Consider the following 26,437-nt stretch of genomic DNA (forward strand, 5'->3'; position numbering starts at 1 on the left):
GTGGCTGAGAATCTGCCTGCTAATGCAGGGGACATGGGTTCGAGCCCTGGTCTGGGAGGATCCCACATGCCACGGAGCAAGTAGGCCCGTGAGCCACAATTACTGAGCCTGCGCGTCTGGAGCGTGTGCTCCGCAACAAGAGAGGCCGCGATAGTGAGAGGCCCACGCACTGCGATGAAGAGTGGCCCCCGCTTGCCACAACTAGAGAAAGCCCTCGCACAGAAACGAAGAGCCAACACAGCAAAAATAATTAATTAATAAACGCCTACCCCCAACATCTTCTTAAAAAAAAAAAAAATTAGCTTCTACATTAAAAAAATCATAAATGAAATCAAATGCAATTAAAAATTTAGAAAATTTAACAGGTTAGGGTTAGGGCTAGCTCAAGAAAAAGATTTCTATCCAAAAGAAAAACTGGCAAAGACAAGAACAAAAAATTAAAAGAAATATAAATGCAAACATGAGAAACTCTGCACTAGGGAAAGAAATGCAAAGTAAAACAATGGAAGAATATTTTATCCAAATCCGCAGAGAATTTTTTCAATAAAAAGAATGTTTGAAGTATAGAACAAAGCTTAGCATACACCATCACCTGCACAAAAAGGGGGAAAACATATTTACTTGGAAAAACACACAAGAAGCTGCTAACACTGGCTGCCTTTCGGAAAAGGAGACAGGTGGCTGGGGGAAAGGATGGGAGAGATTCACCTGTTGCTGATTATTATTTACTGTTCTGTAAATTTTGATTTTTAAACCATATGATTTACTGTTTATTCAAAATAATTAATTAATAAATAAAAATACTGAACGTGGCAAAAGTAATGGTAAAATGCTACTGGTATGGCAGCAGTGAAACAAAACAAATATCCTCATACAAAGTTTCTTGAAAACAATTTAGCAGTATGGAGTGATTTGCTTTTATTTCCAAACTTTCAATTCTAATCAGCTGATCTATATGTCTAGCCTTAAGCCACAGTTTTGATTACTGTAGCTTTGTAGTAAGTTCTGAAACTGGAAGTATAGGTCCCCAGCTTTGTTCTTCTTTTTCAAAATTGTTTTAACTACTTAGGGTCCCTTGCAATTCCACACGAATTTTAAGATCAGCTTGTCAGTTTCTACCCAAAAAGCCACTGGGATTTTGACGGGGATTGTACTGACAGTAGATCGATTAACAATATTAAGTCTTCCATGGCTTAATAAATGCTGATGCCTTTCCACTTATCTAGGCTTTAATTTCTTTCAACAGTGTTTTATACTTTTTATGTGAAAGTTTTATACCTCCTTATTCTTAAGTATTTTGTTTTATTTTTATTTTTGGCTGCGTTGGATCTTCGTTGCTGCACGTGGGCTTTCTCTAGTTGCGGCCAGCGGAGGCTACTCTTCGTTGCAGTGCACAGGCTTCTCATTGCGGTGGCTTCTCTTGTTGCGGGTCACAGGCCCTAGAGCACGCGGGCTTCAGTAGTTGCGGCATTTGGATTCATTAGTTGTGGCGCTTGGGCTCTAGGGCGCACGGGCTTCAGCAGTTGTGGTGCATGGGCTCAGCAGTTGTGGCTCGAGGGCTTAGGTGCCCTGCAGCCTGTGGGATCTTCCCTGACCAGAGATCAAACCCGTATCCCCTGCACAGCAGGTGAATTCTTAACCACTGCACCACCAAGGGAAGTCCAACCAAGTATTTTGTTTTTAATACTACTGTAAATGGAATTGTTTTCTTAATTTCCTTTGTGAACTGTCCATTGCTAGTGTACAGAAATACAACTGACTTTTGTGTACTGATTCTGTAGCATACAACTGTGCTGTATTCACTTAGTACACTATAAAAGGACAAACACAAAATGTGCTACTTTCTAGCCCTAAACTCTAACTTTCTCACAGTATCATTTAAAAAATTGGTGACAGGGCCACAACTACTGCAGCCCGCATGCCTAGAGCCCATGCTCCACAACAAAGAGAAGCCACCGCAAAGAGAAGCCTGTGCACCACAACGAAGAGTAGCCCCTGCTCGCCGCAACGAGAGAAAGCCCATGTGCAGCAATGAAGACCCAACGCAGCCAAAAATAAATAAATAAATTTATTAAAAAAGAAAAAATTGGTGCCAGAAGAGCACATTTTTAAGCACATTGTAAGCTGAAGATCTACATTTTCCTTTAATGGTAAGAACTGGTAAAACCATTGGTGAGAATTAATGTTTTGCAGAACTGAAAAACTACATGTTTCTGAAAAGGCGGCCCTCTCCCTCAAAAAATAACTCTTTCTCTCTACTCAAATCCATCTCCTTACACTCAACAGCTTCAGATCTAAAGCAGAATCTAGTCAACTAAGAGAGGCATCCAAACACCAAGAAAAGAGTAAGAAGGAAGCAGATCTGGGGGGAATGGAGGACACTCCTTAGCGCCTCAGTAGGAACTTCACATTTTCATGCCTCGGTGGGAAGGAACAAGGGTTTGACTGAAGCTCAAAGGTAGACACAAACCTGTTCTTCTTCTGTAAAGGGTACAAGAGCCAACGGCGGCAGGGGTTCCTCCTGTAGGATAGGCAGAAATTCTTTATCCAGAAGGTCTGAAGGTATCTGTTTGACCAAACACATGACCAAGAGATTAATGCTATCCCTCCAATTACAAGAAGATAAAACAAAATATTCTTTGATTCACCTGTTGCTGATTATTAAAAATATGGATTAAAGCTTATTCAGACACAATTAATATTCTGAAAGGGTCAAACATTAAAAACCCCAGTCACTCTCCCTGTCCTCCCATCAGACGACCACTCTCAGATTTGATACACAGCACTGACTCTGGTATTCCAGAGTGCACATTTAACTCAAAGCACAAGGTGGTAAGGAGAGTTTTACAAGCAACTGTATCTATCCTAAGCAACCATCATTAAAATTTGATTCTTAATCCATAAAATTAAAAACAAAGTATACTTAAAAAATAGAAAATGTTATTTCTCACTAGTCAGGTAATGAAAGTGTATTTTATATAAAGTAGAAACTAATGCACCATTGTAAAGCAATTATACTCCAATAAAGACGTTTAAAAAAAAAGAAGTGTATCTTATACTGTTTGAGTTTTGATCATTTATAAGTAACACAAATGTGGTGTCACATTTTAAGATTTTGTCCCCACTGAAAATTTTATATTTAACTCAAAAGAAAAGAACAAGAGAAGCATCTGCCCTTCTCACTCCTAACTTCTAACTGGAAAGAAGAATAAGAGATGCAATAAAGAGAGAAGAGAAAAATTCTTCCTTTCTCAGCCATCATACTGGGATAGAAACAGAGGTTCAGAGGAAACTAGTTAGACAAAGCATTAAGTCCTGACTACTCTCCTGTTTTCATGAAGCTTTCTACTCCTGTAATGAAATGTTAGGTCTTCTCTAAAAAAATAGAGTATGTAACATTTAGAAGAGCCTCTGTAAACTATTGCAGGTTTCAAAGCAGGAAAAAAAAAAGGTAGAGAGAAAAACCATGGCTGTTTCATATATCAGCACATAACTGTACATAACCTGAAATCTTATTCATAATTCTGAACTCTTTCCTACTTTCTTACCTTGTTGTCTTTAAGGAAAAGTGCTAACATTTCTTCTCTGCCATAACGATAGTCTGCTAATTTATACTTCGGCAATGCTGGAGAAAGAGGAGGGGATGTAATACTCCCACCACTGGACAGAGCTCGGAGCCTAAAGTAGTAGACAGAATATAAAATGAAGTGTCAAATATTCTGGCAGTAAGGACTTTTTATTTTCATATACTATAAAAGTTTTATAAAATAAAAAAGAACAAAAAAACCCCTATTATCTCAAAGTATCCAAGATTTTAGCTCTAATACAACCTGCTATAATAGCTCACTAAGAAAACAGCTCATTGAGAAATAACTAGACAACCATTTGAAAATTCCTTAACTAGAAAGTATTGTGGCATGTCTGTGAGAAGCTTAGGGGGTGAGATGGGGACACCTTTTTCCAAACTATAAAAATAACATATAATTAAAACAAAAGTCATGTATCACCTTACACCCACTAGATTAATAAAAATTAATAAATCTGACAATACCAGTTGTTGGTAAGGATGAAAAACAATGCAAATTCTCAAGTAGTATTTGTGGGATTATAAACTAGAACAGCCACTTCAAAGAATGATTTGCTAATATTTAACAAAGTATGCTACACAAAAGAAAAAGCAAAATACAGAAGCTTATAAAAAAGATAATACTTTTATATATGCCCACAATATTTCATAATTCACTTTTAATGAAAGCAATTAGTGATCAGTATAGAGAATTTAAAAATGCAGTGAAAAAAGTGCAGTACAAGGAGAAAAAATATAAAAGCCATATTTACTAAGAAAAAAAAGTAAAAATATACTTCGAGCTGATAATAGCAGCTGCCTCTAAGGAATGGAACTGGGAAAAGAGAAACATTTTAATTTTATAATAAGATGCTTTTATTTTAAAAAGGAGCGGGGTGCGGGGGAGAACCTCAGCAAAAAAATGGCAAGAGTATGATCGTACTGCAGCACTGCATCAACTAGCAAGTGGGAAAACTACCATCAGGAGTAGCTGATTATCTGGGAGTGGCCCAAAGTTCTATAAAGTAATAGATAACAAGGGTAAAAGGGACCACGGTACTGCAATGCAGTAGTTTAGCACAAAGGAAAATTCAACAGAAGCATTAAAATATATCCCCCAAACTGCTAAGCTTTATTGACAAAAAAGGGGAGGGGAGAATGGTCTACAAATTATACATTAAAAGGTGTGAAGGCCAAGCATAGTAAATACTTGCACATTATTCAAAAATGGCAGGAAAAAACAGTATGTACATAGTTAATATATAAAATGTGCTTACATGCAGAAAGCAATACCAAAAAAAAAAAAAGGAGTATGCATTAGTAAAGTGAGACTCTAGGGTTTTGTTTTTTATTTCAATGTTTCTGTCTTCTCTTTCCACTTATTTTTTAATGTTTTACTATGGACAATTTTGAACATACATAAAAGTACCAAGAAGAATATAGCAAACTGCCATGTACCCGTCGCCCAGTCCCCAATCCATACTGCTCCTTCTGCAGCACCATCTAACCATCCTTTAATACTATTTTGAAGGAAATCTTTGGCTTTCAAGATTTTTGAGGCAAATTATTTTCAAGTTTTGAGAAAATCTTTTGAAGAAAAGTTATCTCATCTGTAAATATTTCAGAATGTTCTCTCTAAAAGATAAGGATTTTTCTTTTAAGTCTCGATTTTGCTGATTTTATCCCTGTGATATAGTTTAACATGTTTCTCTGTTCTCTGCGTTTCATGTAAATTGGTGACTGGATGCAGAGTCCTGATCAGACCTGGCAAGACTACTTCCACGTGGTGGTGTGTTATTCCATCAGGAGACACATACTGCCTGGTTGGTTCTGCGAGGCTAAGCAGTCCCTGACGACCAAAGCTTAGATCCTTATGTTCACTAAGGTTGCAAAGTGACTTTATCATTTCTTCTTTATTTGCTAGCTTGAACAGTTCTACAAAGAGAAATTTCCCTCTTACACTATTTGGTATTACCTAAGAGGATATACAGCTCATATAAGAAAGGAAGGAAAAAGCCTTCATTCTTCCTTTTCACTTATTAATTTTCAAAATAATGACTTGGTTCACTAACATCCTCCAGTAGTAACAAATTATTTTTTATTAATGTATTTCAGTTCACGGCAATTATTCTTAGCAATACTCAAACTATCTCATATTTGCCCAGTGGGAGAGGCTTCAGGTTGGCTCCCAAGTCCTTCTGACCCAACCCTAGTAGTCTTTAACAGCTTCTTTTCTATCTGGTATGTCAAATGTTCCAAAATCAGCTTATTTCTTGCCTCAGACTTAGAATCACCATTTCACCAGAGAGTCTGATCCTCTTTAGTAATATATATATTAAGGCACAATCTGGGTGCTAGCAGTGTTCACTGCTACTGGGTTGGTCTTTCAATTTTCTTTCCAATTATTCTTGGACTCAGAGGTCACTGAGTCTAACTCCTACAAGACAGGTTAAACAAACCAGTAAGAAAACAACATGCCCACGAAGGAGTGATCCAACCACTGCTGAAGGACCTTCCGGTACAGTGGTTTGCATCAAATTCATGTACATTTGAGCTCTTTCCTGAGAAAGTGGAATTAATATCCACTAAGAACTGAAGCTGGGAACGTTACACATACATTACCCCATTTAAGTTCCACAACAACCCCAATAGAACAGATGAGAAAAATGAAGCCAAGGAGTTAAGCAATTTGCCCACAATCACCACCAGCAGAACAGAGTCCAAAACTAGGTTTTTATGACTAAAAAGACCAAAATCTTTCCAAATTTTTATTTAAAATAGCCACGGTTTATTCTGCCAAAAATTAATTTTTAAATATATATACATATATATAATTAATATAAAATTTTAAAATATCTTTCTTATACTGAGTCAATAAATATGCTCCCCAAGAGTTTCTACCACTAGAGGGCACATCTAAGCGCTCTTCCAAGTGAAAATCATCCCAGTATTTGCAGTTATTTCATCTCACCAGAGACTTTCCCTCTCACTCCCCAACATCCCTAATTTCATCTGCTCCTCACAAGGTTTCAAATCCACCCACAAACCCCACCAGCTTTCCATGCCTGTGAACTGAACACTTCTTATAGGCACCAGACCTAAAAAGTAACACGACCAGAATGCATACTCAAGAGATTCCTCTAGCTACTGTGAAGAGAACAGACCAAGGCAGGCTGAGAGTAATTCAAACTTGGAGAAGATGGTAGCCTGAATCAGGGTAATGGCTGTGCTATACTAAATAATTAACAAACCCTATCCCAAGTCTTCCTTCACCTACAGATATCTGGAAAAGCTAAAACATATGTGGATAATGTCTCTCCCTAAAAATCCACCAGTGACCTTTAACTCTCCTAGGATCTTGCGCCATACAACGCTCTCTTAGAAATTCATCCCTTCCCTATTGGCTTTCCCCTCATCTCTAAATATATCTAATAGTGATTTGTTTAAAACTCCTCTAATGTAGGATCCCCCTCTACCTATGCAGCACTGGTCATCTTTCCTCTTCATTTCAGAGACATCTCCACATTCTCACTTCCCAATCACTTCAAAACCCAGCACAACCTGGCTTCTCCCCTACCACTCTACTGCTCTAGAAAGTTCAGTAACCTCAACACCAGGCCCAAGTGAAATTTCTCTACCCTTACCATCTTCATCTTCCTATAGCCATATGGAGATCTGTTTAACACAGGAGGCCCAGTGCTACTCCTAGTAGTACTAGTAGTAACTGATAGGTAGCAGCAGCAGGGCTGTCTAAAAGCCCCCCGGTACTCCACAGTCCTCACTTGTTAACTGTTGTCCAAAATCCAAACTTCAGCTTAAAAAAGTAATTCAGAATTTCAATGTAGATGTGTGAAGACACACGAATCAAAAAGCACTTCTGTTTAAGTTCACAATTCTCAATTCCAGCTCTGACTCTTCACTAGAGTAGGGTTTTCTTATTCAACCACTCACAGCCCTTAAAGTTTATCATATCCAAAACCCTACTTATCAGTTTATTCATCCCAACCTCCTTCAACACCTGTATTCCCAAAGGCAAGTAAGGATACCACCATCTACTCAGCCACTGGATTAAGAGTCTGGAAATCATCCTTTACTCCTCACCTTCTATCCATTTCCCATAACCAATTACAACATCCCACCAGTTTTAAATCCTGTATCTCTCAAACCATCCCCTGATCAAGTAACCTATTATTGTTCACACTTTCATTTCTTACCTCGACTGCTGCAGCGGCACCCTAAACTTAATTAGTCATAGTCCATCCTCCACACTACTACCAGTTATTTATTTCAAATGCAAATCTGAATAACACTCCCTGCTCAACAATTCTTCACTGGTACACAATGATCAAATAAAATCCAAAGCTTCTTAACATGAAAGGGCTACCTGTAAGCTCTTCTCTCCCACACTTCACATTACAGTAAAGGCAAATGTCTTGCAATTCCCCTCTTAAACCTACACTTTCCTGTCCCCTTGTCTTTACACATGCCTTTTCTATCTGGAATATTTTTTCTAATCTAGTATTTTTTCACCTGGGGTGTGGAGGGGACTGCCTGGAAGCAGACAGATTAAGTGGAAGGAGGAAAGGAAAACAACAGAGACAATGAGGAGGATGGGGGTTGGAAAGAGAGCAGTAGGAGGGAAAGGAGAGAAATCTACACACAAGTATCTGCCCAATGTTCATGGAACTAATTGTCTAGTGGCAAAAAAAGCTAATAAACAGTCATACAAATAGAGAGCTAGTGAAGGATTCTGGAGAAAACTTGATCCAATTTACATTTTAAGATTACTCTGGCTGCAGTGGGGAGAGCAATTAGAAGAAAGAATGGAAGTCGGGAAACATCAGAAGGCCACTCCTTATAGTTTATGTCAGAGATGATGCTGGCTTACACTAGGGTAGAGGCAATGAAGATGGAAAGAAATGAATGGATTCAAGAGATATTTTAGAGGTAGAACTGACCCAACATTGTGGTGGAATAGACATAGGGATACAGAAGTAAAAGAAAATATCCAGGATAACTCCAAGACTTCTGGCTTGAGGAAAGGGGCACACTGTGGTATTAAGATGAAATAAAAGAAGAAATTTAAAAGAGCAAAATTCATAAGCTCAGTTTTGGAAAACTATGAAGGATGAGATGCCTACAGGCATCAAATGAGCAGCTGAATATCCTGTACTGGCGTTATACTCCCTTTACAGCACTGACATTACTGTGAAATTATTTAGTGTCAGCTTCCCCACTAAATAATTCAAAAGTAGGTACCATGTCCTTTATCCTTGTTGCCTCAGCACCTAACCCAAGACATAAAACATATGAGGCACTTGATAAAATGTTTTCTAAACAACTTTTAATATTCTCTTCTAAAATACACCCTAGGATAACATCTAATTTACCATTCCTTCAGATGGCAGTTATCTTTTACTCTTTTTGCAAACTGGGACTATTAATGCATTCCATCCCCTAGAACATCTCTCATTTTCTCCACAATTCCACAAAGATCATGAATAGTAACCTAGCAATCTCAGGTTTGAATTCTCTTGCCCCCATATCCCCCACCCTAAGACTTGAATCATTCAATATTTATTTACTAAGTACCTACACTAGCTAAACAATGGGTTTACCAAAATTGAGAAATACAGTGCCTTTCTTAATGGAATTAGTTCTTTTCTGAGTAAGGTAAACACATATAAAGAGACACAGTACAAGGTCATAACTACTTTAACATAGGTCTAAACAAAGTGCTTTGGGAAAAACAAAAGTGCCTCATTCATTTTTGCAAGGAAAGACCTGGGGATACTTCCTTAAGGCCATGGAGATGAGACAGAAAGACACCAAATGAGGTTCCTTGGCTCCTTCCCCATAAAGCCAGGTAACTGTCTGCAATTATTCATTCCGCTATAATAAATTCCTTTATTATCCAGACTTATCGAAGTAGATTTTGAATGCTCAAAATAAAAATAATAAATAAGTAAAAATCCCAAAATAAAGCAAGTTACAATGAATTTGTCTTGCTTTTTAAAAATGTCTTGAAGTATACAATTATTTGCAAACAAGAAAGAATATGAGGATACAAACCAAAATATTAACAATGGTCCTTTGGGTGGCATGATTAAGGGTAATTTAGATCTTTTCTTTCTCCTTTTGTACTACTGCTTCCTCCAAGGTTTTATGGAATGAGCGTGAATTATTTTACTACTGGGACTAACAACAAAAAAATTCTTTAAAATCCTAAATCTACTAGATTTACAACTAAAAAAATTTTTTCTTCAAGGTGGTACTCTGTGTTCTGTCAAGGGTGAAGTAAACAGACAGGGAATGGGAATTAAATTCATACAATCCTTCTTGTGGTCAGTCTGTCCATATATCATCCAAAGCCTTAACAATTAAACTTTTGATTTAATAATTCCATTTCTAAGATATTACTCCAAAGGAAGTAATCAGCAACACAAAAAGAACTGTTCAAGGATGTGTATACATACTGACAATAGCAAAATATTAAAAACAACTTTCCTTTCCAACAATTCACTCATTCATTTAACAAATATTTATTGAGCACCTACTATGTGCCAGGCACTGGAGATACAGCAATGAACAAACAGTACAAAATCGAGACCAAAGTACTTGCCCTCGAAGGAGCGCACAGTCTAGTGGGGGCTGGAGGATGGAATATAAATAATAAAGAAAATAAGTAAAATATTTGGCATGTTATATTTTGATATAGACCATGAAGAAAAAAATTAAACAGGAAAAGGGAGGTAGGGAGTAAGGGGAGTTGTTATACAGGTGGTCAGAAAACATCTAAGGTGGTAATATTTGAGTAAAGTTTTAAAGTGACTCGTTTTATACCTAAAAAATGATTTACTCCTCCATTAAATCTATCTCACTCTTTTAAAAACTGCTTTGGTAATTATGTAATACATTTCTTTATCCTAAATATAAAGATATGCTAAGACCTAATGATTCTTCCTGACCTACCTTAAAAAGTCCATGCTTATGGTCATTCATGGTCTGTCCCTAGCACAATTTTCAATGCTCTCCCATCTTCACTACTGTCAAATAAATCTCTTCCTTTTATACATCACTTACTGAACATTATGTTTTACACCATTATAAAAATGATGACCTTAGTAGAAAGAATATAGTATCACTAAATGTTTCTGTATGGTTCAGTTACACACAGACTCAGTGTAATCACTCTAAACTTTGATTCTCAAGTTATTCTGGACACAGCTCCTTACCTCAAGTTTCACAATGAATGTAATGTTACATGCAGAAAAAACACAGCGGCAGTCTCCATTCATACTTCTAGATCAGGGTTACCTGAGTTACTTCAAGGTCTCATATATTCCCTTTGCCAGAAGAAATTTTGAAAGATGGTGCAAAGAAGGCAGTGTGCCTACTTAGACCTTTGCTCCTCAGTTTATCAGCATTTCAGATGACTAAGGGAAGCCTCCTAAATTCTAATGCCTGCAGGGTAACAGAGGTAACAGTTAGGTAAAGCTACTGCTTAAGCATGGGACTGGTAACTTTCCTCTGCTAAAGCTACGTCAATTCAAATTTTGTGTAAAACACTGGGCTGATCAAACAAAACTTCAGAGTACCGATGAAAAGGATGTGTAAGACGCTACTGATAGACTGGGTCAATGACTCACTGAAATGACTTTGGGAACCCATGGTTTAGGACAGGGGCCAGCAAACTTTTTTTTGTAAACGGCCAGAGAGTAAATATTTAAGCTTTTTGAGCCAGATGGCCTCTGTCGTAACTACTCAACCTTGCCACCAGTGTGAAAACAGCCAGATACTATGGAAACAAATGAGCGTGGCTGTGTTTCAACAAAACTTTACAGTCCCGTGGCCGTAGTTTGTCAACCCATTCAGCATGAAGTTAAATGTGTAATGATTCTAAAACATCACCAGGAGTGCATTTTTTTCCTTTTGTTTTAGCTAAATTCCTGGTACTGTCTCTCATTGTTATTTCTTAATAGAGGGATACTGGAAGAAAAAAAAAAAACTACCTTAAATTAGCTGACAATTTTAATCATGTTTTTACAAAGAAAGAGACAAGAGAGTGTGTAAATACAAAAGAGCAGCAGTTACAAATTCTAGATGAAGGCAGAGAAGCTGCATACAAAATGCTTTACAAAGTGGGCTATACGAATTTAAAGCCACCTGGTAAGATGTGAATAAAGTTTTAGCTATAAGAATGTTCATCAACAATATTTTTATAATAATGAAGAACTGAGAGCAGCCTGTATGTGCTGCATCTAGAAGACTAGTTGAATAAATGATGCAACCATTTAAAGTAACAGGAAATATTTATTGATAAAAAAAGATATTGCTGATGTGGTTCTTTTTTAAATGCAGGTTACAAAACGGAATGTACGGTATGATCCCATTTTTGTGAAAATAAATGTACATTTACACAAATAAGCATACACAAAACTACCTAGAAAGATACACCAACCTATTTACAGTGGTTACCATGGACAGTGAAATTATGGTGATTATATCTTCTTCTGGATTACTTGTAATTTCTAATTTTTCTAGAAGTATATACTGATTTGGTAATAAGAACTAAAAAAGGTGCAGAATTACTTAGGGCAACATTTCCAAAATAAACTCCCAAAGTACATAAGTTGCATCAGTTCTTAGAATTTCAAATAGTGATTTCTCCTCAGTCTCCAAATGCTAGCTATAAGGGCCAAGAAAACTTAGGAAATACACATAAAAAGAAATGCATATAATAAGGTAAGTTAATAAGAGTCCTCAAATAGGGAGTCACTACAGGAAGTCTGGATCATTTATCAAACCACCACCACCTAAACAATCAAGAATATTTAAGAGACTATTCCAATTTATCTATTTTATATACTGCCTCTGGTTCAACGTTTGAATGGAAAAAGCAACTATCATTATTCACTCCACTGATGAGAGGATCTTCAATCACCAACTTTGGGGGGAAAGGAAGAAGGGGGGAAAAAGTCACACTACAAGGTGATGGATCTCAAAATTCCATGAGAATTCCATATTCGGGGTCCAAACATATCTGTAAGAGACTCAAAGGTCAATTAATTATTATGGAAATGCTAACCCGATCCTAAATGGGATGTTAATAGCCAGTGTAATTCTGGATCACCTGCCTAGCCCATCAATAAAATAAAACTCAAATAATAATTTAATAAAAACTATTTTGTCAAATGAGTCTATGAATAGCCCTCACAAACAAACATTGTAGCAGAAAGCATACACACATAAAAATGTTACAATTATATAAAGTTATATATGCACCTAGATAAGGGCTCAAGCACAAATAATTTACTAGGGTGGTGGGACTCGGGGGAGTTTTAAATCCATTATCATTACACAATCAAAACAGGAAGATTTTTTAATAAAGTATAAATGCGGTCACTAAGCAAACATAACTTATTCCGAGACTAGCTATACTGTTTCCAAGCAGGCACATAAAGCAAAGTCTCAAAAACATGCACATTTTATAAACCCCCCAACACGGGCACAAACACCTACTACTGTGCTAGTCATCCAATATCGAACAGGATGAGATTCTGAAAACTCACCATTCGGGCCCGAAGTTCAGCGTCTGCGTTTCCGCTGCCATTCTTTTCCGTATGTTTACAATAGATTTTTATTTGAGGAGAAACCTGTTAAAGAGAAAAATATCTCCATACAGTTGGTCAAGACTAAATGCAGAATTCCAGCCCAGAAAGTATAGTTAGGGAGTGTGTTCTGCTTGTGGCTCCTCTCAACCAGTCACCAGAATGAGGTCTCTTAATCCCTATTTATAACAATATAGCAGGCAAAGTAAAAATGAATAAATCCACCTTTACATCCCAATTCACCATCTTTTTATGTTTACGTGGGGAAAGGAGGCATGGTACGAGATGATGCTGGTGAGATAGGTGGTAGAAGACCATGCAGGGCACTGGGGACCAAATTAAGGATTTCTTTTTTTAGCCTTCGAGCAATGGGGAGGGAATGAAGGGTAACAGATTTACATTTTAATTTGTGTTACTCCCTTGCAATGGCTCTCCCATCACCATGAGGTGTATGAAAGATTCTCCTTACCTATCTCACAGCTTCCGCCACAACTCTCCTCTCCCCACTGTCTGCTTAGCCCTTTACACTCTAGTGATTCTTTAAAAGTTACCTTGGACCATCAAGTTAAAATAATAAGCTAACCAATTTCATGAGTGATCCATCAAGAGCAATTTCAAGATATCAAATCTTTAAGTGAAGTAAGTCAGAAAGGGAAAGATAAATACTGTTTATTACTTATAAGTGGAATCTTTAAAAAGCCAAACTCATAGAAACAGAGAGCAGAGTGGTGGTTACCAGGGGCGGGGGGTGGGGGAAATGGGGAGATATTGGTCAAAGGTACAAACTCCAGTTATAAGATTAACAAGTTCTGGGGAATTAATGTACAGTGTGGTGATTATAGCTAATAATACTGTATTGTATACCTGAAAGTTGCTAATAATACTGTATTATATACCTGAAAGTTGCTAAGTTGCTAAAAAGAGTTTCTTTTTCACAAAAAACGAAATGGTAATTATGTGATAGGATGGAGGTGTTAGCTAATGCTATGGTGGTAATCATTTTGCAATATATAAATGTAGCAAATCAACACATCTGACACCTTAAACCAACACAATGTTATGTCAATTATATCTCAATAAAGCTGAAAAAAAATGACATGAGAGTTTAGAAAACAGAAAATACTGTAAACATTGTAACATACTGTTAATATGTCCAAGATGTATCACATCGCCCTGATTGTTGCTGTTTAAAAGATCTAAAAACAATAAACTAGAAATTGGTCTAAAACACAGAAACGGCAAAGTAAAAATGTGCTAACGTCCAGAATCAGCTATTTATCTGCCCTCTTCCTGGAAAGTATTTCTGGCCCCGTGTCAACCATGTGGGTTCCAAGGAGATTCCCATGTTCTTACTTAACCCTGATTACCTTTTGCCTGGCCAGACAAGCGTGCACACCAGACCCAAGCTGAGATCAACCTAGTGCCCTCCCCACCTCATACTGATGATTCCAAAAAAACATAAGGCATATGGTTTTCACACTTTAAACTCTCTGGAACTGGAATGCATCTTCATCAGTGCCATGCTACAACTGCTACCGGCCCACAAGGGAAGCTGGGTCACAGCCATCATTGTCCGCACAAGGGTGAAACATGGTCAGAGCCGCTCCTTATCGTCATCCTTGTACCCGATTTTAAGTGCTGCTTAAAACACCTTCAAAAAGATCATGCTATGATTCTAAATTGAAACGTACTGTGTAACAGAAAAGAAAGCAAATACAGCAATAGGATATTAGTGAAGTAACTCTTCATCACTGGAGGAATGATTGCAAGTGCTTTGCAGAACCTGAGAAAGGAAAAAAAACCACATGAAGATAAGCTTGTTGTGGTTTGCTAGTGAGACTTGACACTGCACAATCCATGTGGCCACATGCAGCAGCCCTGAAGTATTTAGAGGAAAAATTAAACAGTTCAGACTGCTTTTAAGAACTTCACAAGCACCAAATCACTGAATTTTAAATCAATGAGAGAATAATGGAGCACTCTCTTAAGAAATGCTTCATCGCCAACACCCTTAATGACAGGACACTACACGGGTGGGGAGAGGGAAGAAGAAGGAGACTTCTACAGTCCTAAGTTTTTCACAATTTAGAAGAGTCAGACTTAATGTGTAGAAAGCTGAAGAATATCTTAACCAATTTATTTCACTTTTATTTTCCTTTTTATATATGCACAAAATATATACTATATAATAAAAATCTATTAGCCTTATTTGCTAAATAAGTTTAAAAGAATTCTTTTTCAAAATGTAAAATAAAAAGTCTAAGTAATTAAAAAACTGTGCCAGCGTTTACTTGGCGGTATGATTTCTTTCTAAGTAATATATAAAACGAAGAAGCTCACAACTGATGCATGTTAGATTCAATTAAATTATGGTACATCCCAAATGAAATCACTTGTCAAAGTAGTGATAAGTCAGGTAAGGTGCCCACTGTAGATTAGGACAAGTATCCTGCTTAAAAATCAGCTGTGTAAACTTATTTAGCATAAATCAATTCAGTGTGCTTTAAAAAAGTACGTGGACCTACTTGGCTAACAAGCAGACCTGTAGAGACTACAACTATAAGATTTTATTGTAACACAAAACATCCTGAAGGAGTGTTTTTAACCACCATTTTAAACTCCACATAGCCAAATGTTTTATATTCAAACCCCTATGGACTTTGGACTTTGACCACTGGAAAACAGCTCTGAATTAATAAAGCAGGTCCAGATTTGAACCAGACTGCATTTATAAAGCAAGTGAGTCTCAATTAAAAACTGAATTATTTGTGATATTTGTGAAAATACTAAAATCATTCTTAGAGATTTAATATTCTTTTCCCCTTTTAATTACTACAAGGCTACACAGGTCATGGAAATACAAACTCCAGGGGCGCCATTACCACAAAGGATGCAAATGGAGCCCCTAGAGTTGTGTTGTGCAGGCCCCTAGAGTTGTGTTGTGCTTCTGTGTTACAGAAGCCCTGGATGCAGGCAGCACCTAAAGAACATAGAGCAAGGAAACCTTTATCACTCATTCCACCTATAAACCTTTAGGTAGAGACAAAATACCATACAGCAAAAACATTAAAAGCTCAGAAGTTTTAATGCCTTGAGCTGAGAGCCTAACCACCATTTACTACTTCCTATGGTAAGAGTTTTCTGGAGAACTTTTAAGAACCTAGAATAATAATCCAAGCAATTTAATTATCAACTAAAGAGACCTACGTTACTCAGAATGGTGTTCTGCTCATTCTCCTTTATGAATTAAAGCAGGAAATCTAAAAGCTATGACTGAAGAAATCTAAACATTTGAAGTACTGTAACTTCTAATCCTGAATTCCCCACCCCAGATTGCTCCTTCCAAATCAATTTAAATGAGCCCAGTTCTAATGTATTTATTTATATGTACTGGAGGGATTGTCTTACACGATGTCTTTGAATTATAAATTATTTGGAATGGAAAGTGGGACTTATTTCTCAATTGCCCTTTCTAAGGATGCAGTGAGGTATCAAAATTAGCATAGGCTTTGCCGTCACTTAAACCCCACCAAGCTAAATGTTGTCAATTCAAACCCCCCGCAGACTTGTGACCAATTAGAAAACAGGTCTGAATTTTTATAGCAAATCAGGATTTGAGCCAGACTCTGGAGGCTGTGCTCCCACCATGCTCTTCTGCCTCTTTAGACTGCATTTTCTTGAAACAATTTCCTTCCTTTTCCTCCACGACCAGCAATATACTGATATATTTTTCCTATCTTCACTTCCTTCCTATTTAGTCACCATTCCCCAAAAGCTTCTCTCCTTTTCTAACTTCCCTCAGCGTACCCATTGTTTATTTAACTATAAATTCTGTGTAGATACTGTCTTGAGTCTTACTTACAATGGCGTTCTCTACCGACACTTCGGGTAGAACTCTGCCTGCTGAATCATGGGGGATCTAACATAGAACATGCAGTGGAGGTGCTGTCATAGCAAGAGCAACCAAAAATTCTTCCACAAATTTCTGAACTGCCCCCCATCCCTGCTGTGAATTACATATTTGACTTTTTTCTCCCATGACCTACGTGGCTTTCCAGCAGCCTGCTCCTCCCAGATATCCATCTAACAACAACTGATCAAGGTACCACTGTTTTCACCATCCACTGATCAGCCAGGTTCAAAAGGCTAGTCATCAGAAATTCATTCCTCTTCTCTATCCCTCATATCCAATCATTTTGCCTGAAATTTGGTCAATTCCTCCTTCAAGATTCCTTCTGCATTCTGCTTTCATTATAGCCAAACATCTGTTAACTCATGTCTGGATTATTACAATTAAATTCTAATCTGCTTCCCTGACTCAGCCTCTGATTACATCCAATAAGATCAATCTTTCTAAAGCACTGCTCTGGTCATGCCTACCCTTCTTTATAACAGTCACTAAACCTACTGTGTATGGTCAAAAATCCTCATATTTTCAGCTTCCCATCAATCTAACAATCTGCACCTTCTCAACTCAATCTCCCACTGTTTCACCTCCAAACTCAAAGCCAGATGATAACTTTCTACTTCTCTACTGCATTCTTCTTCTGTGGTTCTGGCTCATGCCATTCCCTTACCCCAGAAGGCTCACCCTCCCTCCTTTACAGTGGCTTATACAAAACCAAGGATCCATTCAAATAAACACTCCATAAAATATTTCCCAAAGTAGAAGAAGGAAAATCTAAACAAAGGGTGCAGAAATGGAATGGAATCTATAGCATGCAATACTGGCAGTGGGGTGCTTTTTGAATCTGTATAGAAAAGCTTTAAAGGAAAGAGAAGACGGAAAAGAATCAAATTTGGGAGGAAGGACACACCGTTTTGGACAAAATGAATGTGAGGTGCCTGAGGAGCCATCCAAAAGACCATAATATACATACACCTGAAACTCCACTGTAGAGTCAGGATAAGAGACATAGATTTGGAAGTAAATCTACAGAATTGAAATCAAAAATTCAATGAAACTATCCCAAAGTAGGAATCAAGAAGGGACAAGCTCAAGAGACAAGAACAAAGCCTCTGCAAACACTGTGCAGGAGGATACGGGAAGGAAAAAAAAGACCATGTAGTTAGGTATCTCTAGCCCTAACCTTTCACCTAAAATCAAATTCACTGACTCTAGCTTTCTCCACATTCACCTTACCTGAAGCAGAAAGCAGAAAAAGCTAGGTTCTTTTTGGGGAGATTATCCATTTGCTCAATAAGGCTAAAAACTAAAGTGAAGTTTGGTAAAGCAATGGTCATATCACAGAAGTCTTTGTATTTTATATCTCAAGAGCAATGAAAGGCTATGAAAAGATTTATGCAAGAAAGTGTCCAGGATGAAATGTGCACTGTAGAAAGATCATTCAGGATGCCAGGAAGAGAATGGCATCAGGAATGAATGAATGAATCAGGAAGAGAATGAATCAGTAAGAGCTAAAGAGAAAGGAGGGGCGTTATAAATCCAACAGATTGTATGTATCTACATACCAGTAGAGAAGAGAGAGCAGTAATGATTAATAAGTATATTCACTAACATGAAAAAATGTCAACAATATGTTAAGTGTTCAAGACAGGTTATAGAATACAGAGAATATAATTATATTAAACACATTTTAAAATACATTCTTAGTGGGTACATATAGATATGCCCACAGATGTTCATATTCTGAATGGTGGAATTATGAGTAATTCTTTTCCTAGTAAGTTACTAATTTGTGTTAACAAAGATAGCACTGGCAAAGAAAAAAAATGGACAAATTCAGAAGTTTCAAATATTGAAGTCAAAAAAGAGAAAGACTGAAAAATCTTCATTAACTCCCACAGTGAAGTCATTGTTGACTTAAGAGTACAGTTATAGAAGTGTGGTGAGGGACAGAGCCAGACTTCAGTGGTTGGGAGGTGAGGAAAGGCAGACTACAAATGCAGTCAACTTCTTCTAGAATCTTAGCTGCGAAAAGGTGAAGAGAAATGAAGCAGAGTAGAAAGAAAATTTCCCCTTTTATTTTAGATGAAAATATCCTAATGGAAAAGTACTAATAGAATTAAAAAGTAAAGAAACAATTTAATAAAAATATGATAGAAATGAAGCTCTGAGAAGGCAGGGTGGATGGGGCTTCAGAGAACAAATGGAGAAAAAAACTATCCCTATCCACTTGTGACAAGAGCAAAGTATGTCCAAATGACTTAAGATACGTGCAAATTTATTTTTGTGGGGTTTTCTTTGGGGAGGTGGGGAGGAAGAGTAAGCTGTGGGGAATTCACATTGATGGCCTCAATTTTCTCAAAGCAGTAGGCAAATGACAGAGCAGATGACAGGGTAAGGTTTGAGAAGAATGAAGAAAAGTTAGCTGCTGTGATCTACAATAGTATTGTTTTTTAAAAAAATAAACTTTATTTAGGAATAATTATGGATTTATAGAAATGTTACAAAGACATTACAGAAAGTTCCCTCAGTTTCCCCTAATATAAACAACTTACATTACCACAGTACATTTGTCAAAACTAAGACACCAACATTGGTACACCACTAGTAACTAAACTCGGATTTAACCAGTTTTTCCAACAATGTCCTTGTTCTGTTCCAGGATCTAATCCAGGACACCACACTACAGCTAGCTACACTAGTTCTGAAGGCCCAATCAAGATGGAGATGGCACCTATCTGCATGGTTGTGGGCTTCTTTCTCCAACTCAGCAGCCTGAGTAGAGGGCAGAGAGAGCTGACAACAGTACTGAACCTGGGTTAGGATTTTGTCAACACAGTAAACAGAAGAAAAAGAGGGCAAAGTGGAGGATGCTGGCAAAAGTGTGATTGAAGCACAGTGAGGAAGGAAGTAAAAACAGAAGATAGTTTACAAATTTGAGATGTTGGTAATGTCAAAAAGCAAGTATAGCAGGAATAAAAATGAAAGCACTAGACAAATTAGAGATGGAGGTAAGTCAAGGAACCAGGAGCCTGGGAAGATTGGATCAGTCATCCTATGGACTCTGAAGTAACTTCCAGATAATGGCAGAGAGAATAAAGAAGAAAATGAAGGATGATGCCCCAGGGTCTATATCTGATAACGAGGGGAACAGATAGTTGTATTGTCAGACAGCATGAACTTCAGAGGAAAAGAGATTTTGCAAAAAGGAGGAGAAACAATGGCTAAAGTGACTATACCTAATCTATCATCTAAGCTAGAAAATGTGTGAAAGAGATATTAATAATTACATAGAGACAACAGGAGCATTTCAGGCTGAATGGTCATCTGAGTAAAGAAACAGAACAGGCATGTGAATGGAAGAGGATGAAGATCCTGATGCTGTCTGCTGATTCACCTACCACTGTGCAGGAAAACAGTACTGATAACCTAAGAGGGATAAAGGGAAGGTAAAATTATCAGGGCAAGATGGGCTTCAGTTACCTTAACATCACTGAAAAACATACTTTGAATAGTTTAACACATGGAGAGGTAATAACACTCTCAACCTCCCTATTTTGGCCTCTATTCTCCTTTGGCTACTCCAATTCTAAGGATAAGGACCTCAGAGAAAGGTCTACCCTCAAATTTTAAATAGAGTTGACTTAAAAACAGCTGAGAGAATATTTCTACATACCTGCTATTTCAGACCTTGTCCACTATTCAAAATTCCTTATAAGTGAATTCAAGTAATATATTTCTTCTGCAGTTAATACCAGAAAGTTGGTCTTCTTCAATAAACTGCATCCTGTGCCTGACAATGAACTTTATTTAATCTGGCCTTTTTGTCAACTTTTTAAAAACTAAGCTAAATCACTCCTCACTAGCAATTATTTTACCTCTGATTACTAGTATATAAGTATTTTTCTTTTTTTCTGTATATTTTTCTAGTTTTCCTGACATCCTCAGCTCCTCTTTGGGACCTCATCTATCACTCTGTGTGTACATGAGTACATGTTCAAGGGTGAAGAAAGAGAAGAAACCAACCTAGCCTTTTCTTACTGCTGGGTTTGCAACAAAGAAAAGGGAGACCCTGGCCTCACACAACCTGGCACTGTGTTGAGGAGTCAGATGTCTTCTGGGCACACGCAATCACTATCAACATGAGCAAGCTATGGATCTACGTAGTAAGTTCTGTCTGGACAAAGAGAGCCAGGAGAAGCCAAAGCAGAATCAAAATCCGGCATAATGGCTAATTATGAAAGTTTTACTCTGAAAGTGTTCCCGATATTGCTTCCCAGGAGAAGTCTTGATATACTGATTAGCTACCACTATTATACTAACAATTCAAAACACATACTCCTTTGAAAACCCCCTGAATCTTTCTTACAAACAGTATCTCTACTACTGCAAATCTCCCTTACATGGGTATGTAAAAATTACCCAGAAAAAAACTATGGCAAACCTGGAATGAAGTCCAACCGGTACCATGCATGTGGTCTGTCAAAAGACTACCACAGAGGGCTTCCCTAATGGCGCAGTGGTTGAGGGTCCGCCTGCCGATGCAGGGGACACGGGTTCGTGCCCCAGTCCGGGAGGATCCCACATGCCGTGAAGCGCTGGGCCCGTGAGCCATGGCGCGCTGGGCCCGTGAGCCATGGCCGCTGGGCCTGTGCGTCCGGAGCCTGTGCTCCGCGGCGGGAGAGGCCACAGCAGTGAGAGGCCCGCGTACCGCAAAAAAAAAAAAAAAAAAAGACTAACACAGAATGAACACCAAGGAACCTGAATCTGCCTCCACCTTCCCAACCTCTATTTTCCCAAAAGCGGAAAAAAGAGCTACTCCTCTAGCACTCTTCACATGTACCAAATAAATAGTTCTGTGCCCATTCCAACAAACAGCCATTTTTATCTTAGCCAAATCTGGATTAAGGTAACACAAAACTGGGGAATTCCCTGGCGGTCCAGGGGTCAGGACCCTGCTCTTTCACTGTTGAGGACGAGGGTTCAATCCCTGGTTGGGGAACTAAGATCCCACAAGCCGTGGGGTGCAGCACAGCCCCGCAACAACAACAAAAAGATAACACAAAATTAATAACTCCACTCCTGCAAATTAGTTCAACCACTTTGGTAATATCTATTACATCTAAACATACACCTATCCAGCGATTGCACAATCCACTGCTAGACATACATGCAAGGAAAATTTCTACTAAGAGAAGAGTATAAGATATTCATAGTAGTTTTATTCATAACTACCAAAACCTGACATTTGTCTATTATGTTTATCAACACAAATGTCCATCAACAGATGAATGAATAAACAAATACGGGAGAGCTTCAAGGTTGGTGAAGGTGTGGAAACGATGGCACACCAAAGAGCTGTGAAGCTCTGCATCCCTTCCCACATACCTTGCCCTATGCATCTCTTCCATCTGGCTACTACTGAGTTAGGTAACATCATTAATAATGAGACAAACTGACACCATGTGTTTCCTGATGTAATACACTAAGGAGAACACGGCATCACTTATGTTATATTCCTAACAATAATGCATAAACTGAAATTAATCTTGAAAAAAAATCAGGTAAGCCCAAATGGACAGACATAAAATCAATCAACCACAGTCACCAAAAATACCAATGTCATAAAAGACAAACGCTGAAGAACCATCCCAGATTAAGGGAGACTACAGAGATATAAAAACTAAGTGCAAGTATGATGCTTAACTCCATCCTGAACCAGCAAAAAATATGCTATAAGACACATTAAAGAGACAAATAGAATAATTTGAATAGGAGCTATGGATTAGACAATGGTATTGTATCAATGTTACTTTTTTATGATTCTGAAATTTTTACTGTGATTATGTACAAGAATGTTCTTATTCTTACAAGGTAACACTAAAATATTTAGAGGAAAAGGAGCATGAGGTCTGTAATGAACTCTCAAATGGAACAGAAAAAAATTACATAAATTTAAAATTGTATCAAAAATTATATACATACATATTGCATATAAGGAGAAAGAAAAAAGAAAATGAAAGATAAAGTAAATAAAAGGAAATGTTAAAAACTGGTGACCAGGGAATTCCCTGGCGGCCCAGTGGTTAGGACTCTGTGCTTCCACTTTAGGGGGCACAGGTTCAATCCCTGGACGGGGAACTAAGACCCAGCATGCTGCGCAACCAAAAAAAAAAAAAAAAAAAACTAGTGGGCTTCCCTGGTGGCACAGTGGTTGAGAGTCTGCCTGCCGATGCAGGGGACGGGGGTTCGTGCCCCGGTCCGGGAGGATCCCACATGCCGCGGAGCGGCTGGGCCCGTGGGCCATGGCTGCTGGGCCTGCACATCCGGAGCCTGTGCTCCACGGCGGGAGAAGCCACAGCAGTGAGAGGCCCGCATACCACAAAAAGACAAAAAACAAACAAAAAAAAGAACTGGTGACCAAACTGGGTGAAGGGCATATGGAAAGTCTAAGTAATTTTTTGCAACTTTTCTGTAAGTTTGAAATTATCTCAAAATAAATTTTTTTAATTGTAGTATATTTACACAACAAAATACTCACCAACAAAAAAGAAAAGAACCAACTACTGATAACTGCAACAATATTACATGAATCTCAGACACTGTATCCAGCAAAAGAAGCCAGTCACCAAAGAATATATACTATATGATTCCTATAATGTTCAACAGGCAAAATAATGAATTTTGACATATGTCAGAACACTGCTCACCATGGAAGTAGGGACTACTTACTGGGAAGAAGACAACGGAATCTTTTGGGGTGCTAGAAATGCTCACTATCTTGATTTAGGTGGTGACTACAGAACTATATGCACATGTAAAAAATTTTCCAAGGACTTACCTGGTGGTCCAGTGGTAAAGAATGTGCCTTACAATGCAGGGACGCGGGTCTGATCCCTGGTCAGGGAACTAAGATCCCACGTGCTGCAGGGCAACCAAGCCCACATGCCACAACTACTGAGCTCGCACACTGCAAACTACAGAGCCCACGTGCCCTGGAACCCACTCACTACAACTAGAGAAGAGAAAACCCGCACGCCACAACTAGAGAGAAGCCCGCGTGTCACAACGAAGATCCCGCACACCACAACTAAGATCTGATGCAGCCAAAAATAAATTAAATAAATAAATAATAAATCTTTTAAAAAGAAATTTCCAACTATACACTTCAGATTTGTGCACATATTTACTACATCTTATACCTCAATTTTAAAAAGGTTAAAATAAACCATAAATGATTTAGCTAGAGGGAAAAAAACCAAGTACGATTAAAAATATTTTAATAGACATGAAACAAAACTATTTTAAATGCAAATCTTCTGATAAATATTAAATTCACTCCCTACTTAAATTTCTGTCGTTAAAAAATTTTTGTACCACTATCTTGATAAAATAATCTGTATATCTGTCGACTCTTTTAAGACCATAAACAAGTCCACATTCAAATGAACCAAGACTCAGTCACTAGGCTAAAATATGTAGGTCTCAGATGCATTTTTTTCAAACTTCAGAAAAAGGCTAAGTGAAACAATGAAAAGAAAAGGTCCAACCATGAGAGGGGAACCACATATAGCATATCACTTATAATTGTATAAGACAGTAAGCAATCTTGTAAAAACAGCACATTCACTCAACAGACTACAGGTACAATAATGTCTGCACACAAAAGTATAATTATACATACAGTCAACCCTTGGTACCCGAGGGAGACTGGTTCCAAGACCCTCTGTGGATACCAAAATCCAGGGATGCTCAAATCCTTTACACTCAGCCTTCCACATCCAAGAATATGGAACCCGTGGATACAGAGGGCCAACTATGTCATAAATAGACAAAGAGAACATAAAAATAAAGAAATGTTCATGAGGTGGGATTAATGATTTTTTTCTATTTCCATAATTTGCAGTAATATTCTTCAATTACTTTAACAACAATGTGTATCTTAACATCCACAAGACCTCCCGTTTGAAATATTTTTACAGCCCAAACATAAATGTCAAAGAAAGTTAACTTCTTTGGAACGTTAACCCGGTTTAAAAAAACAATTTTAAGGTACAAAAATAAAAGGAAATTCTCCTCCCATCTATTATAGCAGAAAACACATTTTCCTTCTGCACCCATCTGTATGACAATACCAGATGTCTTCATTTTTAAACATGCAAACTTTTAAAAATAATTTTTAAAATACGATCTGTTAACATATCTACTAATGATAAAACTTCATGGAACAAAATCAGGCTTCCATTATTCACTTTATTACTAAACATTTATCTTAAAGAACTGACAGGACTTCCCTGGTGGCGCAGTGGTTGAGAGTCCACCTGCCGATGCAGGGGACATGGGTTCGTGCCCTGGTCTGGGAAGATCCCACATGCCACGGAGTGGCTGGGCCTGTGAGCCATGGCCGCTGGGCCTGTGCGTCTGGAGCCTGTGCTCCGCAACAGGAGAGGTCACAACAGTGAGAGGCCCACGTACCGCCAAAAAAAAAAAAAAAAAAAAAAGAACTGACAAAGAACTCCCCTCACACCCCAGGAAGCTAGAATTGTCTACATCTCTCTGGATCGCACATTTTTATGTGAAACTTTGCAAAATACTATTTATTTCTATGTTAATTATCCTTTTCATGGAATATCTTCAAAAAAATTATAGATGCTCTGTTGGCTTTTCTCCTCATCCTAAAAAGAATTTAAATTCCTAATTTACAGTGTTGAAATAAACACTGCAATCCAAAACAGTCTGAATCACTACCCATTGCCATGAAACTAAGGTCAACTTTATTCCTAACAGCCACAAAGCAAGATAAATGGATAAACACCATTATAATGACCATACCTTGGAATATCCTCATCAATAAACACACCTAATTACTGATACATGCCGCAACATGGATGTATCACAAATATTACGCTGAGCAAAAGAAGCCAGACCCAAAAAGAATACATACTGAATAATTCCATTTATATAAAATTGTAGAAGAGGCAAAATTATCTATAGTCACAGAAAACAAATCAGTGGTGGGAGAGGGGAAATGACTGCAAAAAAGAAGGAGGAAAGTTCTGGGAGTGATGAAAATGTTACCTATCTTGACTGTGGTTTTGGTCCCATAAGTATATACACTTGTCAAAACTCATCAAGATGTACACTTAATACAAGTATACTTAAAATGAAGGTATTTTATTGTATATAAATTAAACCTCAGAAAGTTAATTTTTAAAAAGACTAAGCTTACTAAAAGCAGACTGCCTTCCTCAAAAAGCAATGCATTTCAAGACTAACATTTTATATTTCTTTTATGTTAAACTGCCTTTCTTTAAATCTATTAAAATTGATGTTAAATAAAGTTTTGGATAATAT

General features: G+C 37.7%; 1 protein-coding gene across 1 annotated transcript in view; it reads right to left on the minus strand.

The window, feature by feature from the left end:
* The window catches only part of GIGYF2 (GRB10 interacting GYF protein 2), a 125,661-nt gene that overhangs the window by 88,012 nt on the left and 11,212 nt on the right, over positions 1–26,437 (minus strand). The window contains exons 3-5 of the mRNA XM_082658051.1: positions 13,138–13,221; positions 3,549–3,678; positions 2,471–2,566 (exon numbers count right to left, since the gene is read on the minus strand). Coding sequence (XP_082514177.1) covers positions 2,471–2,566; positions 3,549–3,678; positions 13,138–13,178 — 267 coding nt within the window. The 5' untranslated portion in view covers positions 13,179–13,221. The remainder of the gene's footprint in view (positions 1–2,470; positions 2,567–3,548; positions 3,679–13,137; positions 13,222–26,437) is intronic.

Source organism: Grampus griseus (genome assembly GCF_964374135.1).
Source record: "Grampus griseus genome assembly, chromosome: 7".
Classification (NCBI taxonomy): Eukaryota; Metazoa; Chordata; class Mammalia; order Artiodactyla; family Delphinidae; genus Grampus; species Grampus griseus.